At 51.2% G+C, this 8,930-nt stretch overlaps 1 protein-coding gene across 2 annotated transcripts in view; it reads right to left on the bottom strand.

Annotated features, from left to right (window-relative positions):
• Positions 1–4,522: 4,522 nt before the first annotated feature.
• Positions 4,523–8,930, bottom strand: part of ACVR1 (activin A receptor type 1) — a 46,460-nt gene continuing 42,052 nt past the window's right edge. For both annotated transcript variants that reach the window (XM_084208865.1, XM_084208866.1), the window contains exons 9-10: positions 6,711–6,841; positions 4,523–5,772 (exon numbers count right to left, since the gene is read on the bottom strand). In XM_084208865.1, the coding sequence (XP_084064991.1) occupies positions 5,638–5,772; positions 6,711–6,841 (266 nt within the window). In that variant the 3' untranslated portion in view covers positions 4,523–5,637. The remainder of the gene's footprint in view (positions 5,773–6,710; positions 6,842–8,930) is intronic.

Raw genomic sequence — 8,930 nt, 5'->3', positions numbered from 1 at the left:
GGGCGATGCAAAGTCCTTGACTCCAGCTGGCAGCGCACTAAGGGTGTCATCATCTTTTAAGATCCAAAGAGCAAGCTGACTGCAAGTTTTAATGTCTTGAACCAAAAAATCCCTGGCCTTGCTAGGTATGATTTCCTTCCGGCACAGTTTTTCACAATTGACACACGACTTATCTCTGAGCTTGAAAAGAAGAACAATACACAGGGATGAGAGGAAGGTATGCATGGCCTTTTCCATGCTGTGAAAGCCACCAAAAAACACCCAAAAAACCTTATAAAAAATCTCTCCACGATACCCACGGGAAGAAGGAAAATCCAGGTGTTGAAGCTGAACACAGCATCAGCTTTTCATTTTTTAAGAGGAAAATATTTTAGCACAGAAACCAAGACCTGGACTTGCTGAGACTGATGCCAGTATCTGAATGCTGTTGATTTTAGGAGATCAGGGTAGTTTGGTGACAGAAGAAGCGAACAGTCACTGCACTGGAGAAGGTGGTCAGTGTTTGGGTGGGGGCTGCAGTTGCAATTATTAATTGCTGATGTTGCAATTATTAATTATTATTAATTGCTGATGTTAGATAATTTTTAAAATCCACCTCAGGAGTTCAGACATGGGAGAGCAGAGCCCCGAGGAAAGGACGGGAGCCCCAGGCTGCACTCTGGGTTTTGACACAGAGCTGGATGTCACACGGCCTGACACAGGGCAGCCACTGCGGTGCCAAGGGGGACACTGGGCTGTGCCTTAAAGAGAAACCAAGAGCCCAACAAGTGACATCCCCAGGGGTGAGAGCTGGCAGACACTGTGGTGTGCTGTCCACAGGCACCATCCCGGCCCCAGAGCCCCGAGCAGGGTGATCCAGGGGCAGTGCCCCAAACCCCTGGCAGACCCTTCCCCCGGGGCCAGGGGCTGCAGGACAAGGCCAGAGAGAAGCTGCAGCCCTGGGGCAGCCCCAGCCCTCCTCCTGCAGCCCGTTCCTCCAGGAGGGGCTGGCTGGACATGAGCTGGGTCCAGCAGAGCTCAGCCCTCCCTGGCAGGCTCTGGCTCTGTCCTGGCACAGCTCCGTGGGCCAGGCACTGAAGGGCGCTGGGATTTTCCCTTCCCTTCTAACTGGGAATGTAAAGCCCAGGTGCCATTCCCAGGTGAGAGCACCTGTCACAGTATCTCAGTAGCTCGACATTGGATGAAACACTTAACTTTTCTCACACAAACCTTATCTTTTAAATGTATGCTGTGCTTGAGATTCTCTCTCTATAAATGGAACAGCACCTGGAATGTCTTTGCTTCCTTTCTCCAGTGCCAACCACTGTGCCAAGGCTCAGCATTTTGTACAGCAGACATTTTGCCTCACAGGGAAGAGAACTATCCCTATCAAAACAGTTTAATTCAGGTAAAAAAAATTCTGGAAGGTTTCATATGGATTTTTGATGGATAATTCCAGCCCAGAAAGCCCACAAGGGAAGTTCCAGCTGAGGGGGAGGAAGCCTTCAGTGACTTCCCTGCCAGCCACACTAACTGGAGTGCCTGGCCTCAGGCTGCTCCCAGCAGCTGTCCATCCCCAGGACACCCTGGAGTGCCCCTTATTCCTGACCAGTACCAAACCAGCCTTCTGCATATGGAATCATGGAATCACAGGATGGTTTGGGTTGAAAGGCCCATCCCATTCCCATTCCCCTGCCATGAGCAGGGACACCTTCCACAATCCCAGGCTGCTTCAAGCCCCATTGAACCTGACCTTGGACACTTCCAGGGATGCAGGGGCAGCCATAGCCTCTCTGGGCAACAGAGAAATGCAAACAAAAATCTACATTTCCTGTACCCCTCAAAATCTGACACACCCCTGGTTCCATCCAGTCTTCCCGGTGTAACTGCTGGGATTGTCCCCACCAGCAGGACAGCTGAATCCCACAGGCAGTGCCGCTCATTAGAGCTGTTTTTCCGGCAGGGCCTTCCCCCAGCAGGCTCTGATCCCAGCGAGGCACGGCTGGAGCAGCTCTGTCCTGGCTGGTGCAGTGCAAACCCGCCAGACACATGAATAATTCAGCTGCAGCAGGAACTGCCTGTGCCATCGCCATAGTAATGAACACGGCGACACCCTCACTGCAGCAGATTATGTATAAGAATTCCAAATCTCTTTAGAAGATTAGATTTTTGTGGAGGTACCAGAGGAACGCTGATTAATGAACACGCTGGGGAAGTAGCATGGGAGGCTGGGGTGTTCCCTCCACGTGGAACCTCCCCCACTGCCCAAGCCCTGACACCTCCAGGGAAAAGCAACAAGGAATGTTCTCCTGGAGACGAGGTTAAAGCACACAGATAACACTTCCCTGGCTGTCACTGAGTTTTCCCTTCTCTGCCACACTCCAGTTCCCAAGAGGGAGCCCAGCTATTCCTGCTGGCTTTGGGGAGCACAGACCCCGACTGTCCTCAGCAGTAATTGCATTTCAGGACAGCACAGTGGTGCATGGCTTATCCCAATGAAGCGATGAGAACTTGTTAAGAAATAACTCCCAATGATTACTTTCTTCACTTTCTTGATGTACATTTCCCATATAGCGACCCAATTCCAACACACACACTTCAAATAGTTCAGTCAATGCCTGGACCAAAAGTACTTCAGTGGCAGGGGGGAAAGCAAAATATGTTTAAAATAAACCCTGGATGCTTTGCTATGATGAAGGCACTCCTTGGAGCAGCAGCAGTGACTGTGACCTTGCCCAGCAGGAGTGCCCAGGACTCCCAGCAGTGACAGACTCTACCAGTGGCTTTTCCAGATAATCTCCTTTACCTAACACAGGATAAAGAGTATTACTGGGGTGTTCCTATGGTTTGTGGTTTTGTCCTTTTGCTGGTTATTGCCTGTGTGCTCAGAGAAGGGGCTGGAGCCCTAGGAGCAGCTGAGGGAGCTGGGAAGGGGTTCAGCCTGGAGAAAAGGAGGCTCAGAGGGGACTCTGTGGCTCTGCACAACTCCCTGATAGAAGGTGGAGAAGAGAACAGTGGTGTTCTTGCCACAGGCCCTGTATCCTGCAGCATCCCAAGCAGCCCCAGCACAGCTGACAGCCAGTACCCAAACCCAAGAAATAACCCAAGAGCTGCTCCCAGCCTGCAGTCAGCGCTCTTCTAGGACCCAGCACTTTGCAGAGGATGCTGCAGTGCAAAGAGGAGCTGGAGCAGGTATTTAACAGGATGCCCAGTAAGTTGCTGGGCAGAGTGGCAGGGTTGGAGGGACACAGCCCAGCTTCCACCAGCACGGCCAGAGCTGTCACTAACCCTCAGCACAACAGGTTGCCTCTCTCCTCCAAGCCCTGCACTGGAAAACACTGGAGATGTGAAAACTCCAACCAAAAACCTCATACTGCACACACACTGCATACTGACCACAACTCCTACTGCACACTGAACTGCCACCTCTGCCTCTGTCCCCACTCTGCAGTGCCACCTCCTGTCACCCAGCCTGTCCAGACACCCCTGCTGGCCTCACCCAAGCAGCTCCACAAGAGCCTGCCTTGCTTCCCACCTGGTTTAAGTCCTGCTGCCTGTTCCACCAGCTGTGACAGAAAGGCAGGTGTCCCAGCAGGCACGGGGCACTGCAGAGCTGCAGGCAGTGCCCACGATCAGCTCCCAGCACTGCAGCTCCTCAGCTCCCAGCTGTGCTTGTCACCAGTGAGCTCCCTGTTCCAGCACTGCAGTGCAGCCCCGAGTCCCCTGTGCCACCGACAGCCGTGTCCCAGCCAGCCCAGGGCACAGCTCACACACACACCCATTTAAAGCAAACCAAGACACATTCAGGCATTTGAATTCCTCTTACAAACTAAGAGAAAAACTCACTGAATCCCACTTTTGCTGGTTTTTCTCATCACATATAATTAGAGACCTGGCAGCTGGTGCCAGCTCAGGCTGTTCTGCAGAGCTGTCTCTCAGCCCCAGGCAGCACCTACCCCACACACTTGGCTCCTGCTGCTCCTCCTGCACTGGGAAGGAGGCATTGCACTCGGCTGGAACGGGACAGGGAGGACGGGGCTGAGCAGGAAAAGTAACAGAGAGGCAGCAGAGCAGAACCTGGTAGACCTGAAGTGCAGAAGGGAACCTCAGGGAAGTGTTTTACCCCAGAGAGGAAGCACGGAGAGGCTGATCCCTGCCCAGAGCCTTGGATCACCTGGGGATCCCAAGCCTATGAATAAAGGAGCTCTTTTCCCAGGGTGAGAGAGCACTGGCACTCCTGGGCTCCTCCACGGGGTGTAAGGAAGGAGAGGAGTGCACGGGGGGTCCAGGCAGAGGGAAGCCAGGATGCCCCCTCCCCAGGCTGGGGATCCCAACCACGGGAGGGTGGGGGACAGGGACGTGGCCAGGGCCACGTCCAGGAGAGCCCAGCACCTCTGCTGCCCCTCTGGAGCCTCAGCACCTCGGAGGGGCAGAGGAGCCCCCGGGACCCTGCGGGTACAGCCCAGAGTCCCCCTGGACACACCTGATCCCTGACAGGCAGTAACACAACTTAAACACTCCCACGTTTGACTTGAAAACATTCTATTTAATTTATACAAATAACTACTTAATAGAAAAAGTAGATTAAAACAAAATAGTTATTTTTCTGGCAGAGTTTAAATGCATATTATATAGCTTAGAAGAAATAAAATGCATTTTCCCCACAGCATTCATGACCTATTACTCTAGTTAACTCCTCCATTGCTTTCCTTTCCCAGATCAGTAAGATGCCAGACTCAAGGTCCTGCGGGAAATGGCTATATATACGTTCCATATTCCAACTGAAAATATGGTACAGACCACACACCTACAAATGTGAAGCACTTAAAATGTGACTATCGAGTTGTAATATGATAATACAGAAAACAATTCATGTTTCAGGTTATATTGTGTTACAAAAACGTCTGTGTAAGAAATCATGAAAGAGGCCACATAAAAATAAGCTTTAACTTTATGCACTTATTTTACAGTTTAAAAAACTGGCAAGTGCACTAGTAATAAATAATTTGCAAGTTTTGGATAAACAAGAAATTCCTAATGTTCAGCATTATTGTAAACATCAGTACACATGTAAAATGCAGCTAAAGTCTGACAGTTACATTTTCAGTTTACCGAATTCTTTTCCTATTACTCAGGCATAGATCAATGCAGGATACAGCCAATCATATTTTTGGCAAGTCATGTCGTTAAAATTAACAGTGACAGTGCAAGTAAGGAATGCAAAGAATTCCTAGTGCAATAAAGAAGAGAAGCACAGGCAATATTGCTGATTAAAATTTACCACTTCCATGTGTTCACCTTGGGAGTGATTAGGAGAATTAAAAAAAAAAAAATTAAAAAAAAAAAGGGAAAAAAAGGAAACAAAAAAAAAGAAAAAAAAAAAGAAAAAAGAAAAAAGCTGTTCAAAGCCATTGTTTAATGCCCTGATCTTGTCTTAGGATTTCTCTGTCTTCCTTCAGGCCACTAGCTCAGCCACAGCCCGTCCAGCTGAGTCCCCACGCCCGCCCCGGGGTGGCCCGGGCAGCGCCCGCGGTCCCCAGCTGCTCCCCAGAGCTCCTGCTCCAAGCAGCCACGGGGACCAGGGCTAGGAACTGCCTGGCCAGAGCCCTCCGGGCCAGCCAGGTGCCTTCCTGCCGGGAGAGCACCACGAGGAGAGGGTCAACAGTCAGCTTTCAGTTTGTCTAAGGAATTGTCAATTTTGGTCAAAGTCTTTTTGATGCGCAGGGCTGTCAGTCTGGCCGAGGGGTTCTGGTACCAGCACTCCTTCATCAGCTTGGCAAGGGACGTCAACGTCTGGGGAAGAACAGAAACCACACAGCACAGGGGTCATTCACAAATAGCAAGCCAAGGAGCACTGGCTGGGGCCAAGCACCCACACAAAGAGGTTTCATTGCCTAATGAACACTCCATTTTCAGAGCTTCCCACTATCCCTCAAATACAGAGCTTACATGTTTTGAAAAGCTCCTGAAGTCTGGTAACTTGATTAAACCAAGAGCACAACTGGCCCATGGGCTGACTGGAGTGGCCAGCGAGTGCAACTTTAAACAACAGAGTGTTGGGGTTTTTTTCTAATTAAGCAAACACTACGCAGAATTTCTCTTCAATGAAACCAACTCCTGCAGACCCATGAAGGCAGCTGAGAAGGTACAGAAGTTCTGACTGTGATTTCATCATGCCCAGCAAGATTTAACTGGCTGGGCTCCCAGCACAGGGCACAGCTCCACACCCAAACCTCAGAGATGGCCACTCTGCCTGCCCAGCCCTACAGATTTCAAACTGACTTCCACACTCCAGGGGTAAGGGCAAAACAGCTGGGCAGCCTGGAGAGGCCAGACTGATACTGATGAAGAAAAATTAACATAAGTATCAGTGTTTCAAAAAGAACAACAGCCCCTGTCTTGCAAGCAGGAAAGCCCAGCATCCTGTTGTGTGTGCTTGCAAGCCATAGAAAGCCCTGGACCAGCTTCTCTCCCCTTCACCTCCCCTCGGAGGGAGGACAGCCACTGGGAAAAGCAGCTGTAAGGTTTTTTGCTAAATCATGCTCCTAAAAGGCCAGTCTGTGAGAGGCTCAGACCTGGCAGCTGTCAGTTTGCTCAGCCCTCCCCAGGCCAGGCCAGCACATCCCACCCCAGCCCAGGTGACGCTGCTGACAAGGCCATCGAGATCCCCCCCGGGACTGACAACTGGGAAAGCTTCCATGACCATGTCAGGGAGACCAGCACACACTGACCGGGTCTGAGAACCATCTGTTGGGAATGTTGGGCCTCTGCTGATCCACACAGACCACTTTCCTCATGTCTTCAAAACTGGGGTCGTTGGGAACCAAGTCATAAAAGGGTGGTTTGTAGTCTTCCACGATTCCTGGTGAGACACAAACAGACATCACTCAATGACTGTGACAGTGAACAGCACTTCTGCAGGGACAGAGGGAACACAAAACCCACCTAAGAGATACAAAAATCCTTTAGAACGTGACCCTACAGTGTCATGCAGCCTCCGAACAACAGAACAGCCCTCACTGCCACAGGAGCAGCTTTTTCTACTCAAAATGTTAATTAATTGGCTCATATTGCAAGTCCACAAATTATGAGCTATACCCACTTCGCAGATGCTGGAGCTGAAAGGAGGAGAAGTAAATCCCTTGCCAAAAGGCCATGTTTTGTAATGCATGCAGCTTTCCTGCCCCCCAAAAACAGGGATTTCTATGAGAAAATGGAAAAATCTAAGGTCTGCACTGGGGTTTCTAACAGGCTCAACACATACTTCGGTGCTTCCGCAATTCCTGAAGGAGTCCAGTAAGCATGTCAGCATCCACAGACCCTCAAGCTGGGGCTTCAAAGCATTTCATTCCCTGCTATGAAAACAGTAAAATCCCCAGGGTAACTGGCACTACATGCCATCAAACAGCCAAACACCCAAGAGCCTGTGGCACTCAGGTGCTCAATGCATCTTCATAAAATCAAAAACTGGTTTGGGTTGGGAGGGACCCTAGAGCCCATCTCCTTCCGCCCCTGCCATGGGCAGGGACACCTTCCACTGTCCCAGGTTGCTCCAAGCCCCATCCAGCCTGGTCTTGAAACCCACAAGCTGGCCACGTCCTGGGGTTTGGCACGGGAACCAGGGTCTGTGTGTGTGCACTCCCCCAGCCCATCGTCCATCCACAGAACGCTGCCAGGCTGGAGCCCCGCTGCCTGCTCCCCCAGACACACATGCAGCTCTCTGATTCCTCACTGGATCAGGCTCACCACCCATCTGCAGGGAGCCCAGCCTGCTTAGGAAGCCAATTTACAAACTGGTGTTCAAGGACAGGCATCTGGGTCAGCAGTGTGGAAAAAGCCAGAGCTAATGAGGCCCTCTGTGTCCAGCAGGAACATCAAATAGCTGCTGCTGACAGAAATTCCACAGACTGAAATCTGCTGTCCCACAGCCAAACATGAAATCCAGGAGAATCTCTGCTGCTCTGGATACCCTGAAACTGAAAAGAGGTTCTCAATATTTCCTACAGCAGTTGAGTTTTAGTTTTCCTGTTCTATTAGAGATGAAGATCAAAGTCCCATAGATATTCTGTGCATACTCTACAAAAGCCTGTAAACCCCTGTCTGCGATCATTAGTCAAAAAGGGAAACAGGAGATTACAAGTGCCTTGGAGAACAGTAGAGTAATTTGGAGACCTGTCTGCCCAAGCACGTTCCCAAAGAAGCACCAGGCAGCGTGCAGTTTGCCTGGTGCTATTCCAACGTGGACACAGGACAAGCGACATGTGCTGTGTAAAGCAGCATCACCCACCCTCCTGCTCAGAGCAATTCCCAACTGCAACTACCAAACATCACCTGCTGGGCTGAATTCCTATCTTAAAAATCCATTTTAATATGAGACCTCACGAACCCAACCCCCTGTGTGCCCTTGCTGCCACACCTATCCTGCAGGTAAGGCCAGGGCCTGGCACGAGACAAACACCCAAATCTGGCTGTCTCAGAGCTCTGAACACACTCCCAGGGCCACGGGGATATCACAGATGAACTTTATCTCTGCAGACAGCCTCTGGCTCTAGCCCACTATTGTCACGTGCTCTTTCCCAAGCACAGGGCAAATAACTGGCTGCTGCAGAGACACGCAGTACTGAAGACAAAGGAAGCGGGCTGGCCTTTACTCCAGTAGTGCCTGTGGAGTCTCTGAGCTCTGTCCAGCCTGGCGGGAGCCCCCGGTGGTGCCAGGGGCCACTCAACCTCTGTCCCACAGTGTGTCACCGACCCGTGACACGCTGCCCTCGCCCACTGCCGGGGACACCCGGCTCCCCCAGCACAGCCCACAGCCTGGAGGCCACTTCTGTCACTCCCAGCACACCCTCCTGCTCTGCTGGGGCCGCCGGCTTTCTGCTCTCCAATCACCTACAATTCACAGGTACTGCAGTGGCTTCTTACCTCCACTCCTCCTTACTTCACAGACTCCC

The sequence above is a fragment of the Fringilla coelebs genome (assembly GCF_963513975.1).
Source record: "Fringilla coelebs genome assembly, chromosome: 7".
Lineage (NCBI taxonomy): Eukaryota > Metazoa > Chordata > Aves > Passeriformes > Fringillidae > Fringilla > Fringilla coelebs.
The sequence above is the reverse complement of the archived record's forward strand: the minus strand, read 5'-3'. Positions and strand labels throughout refer to the sequence as shown.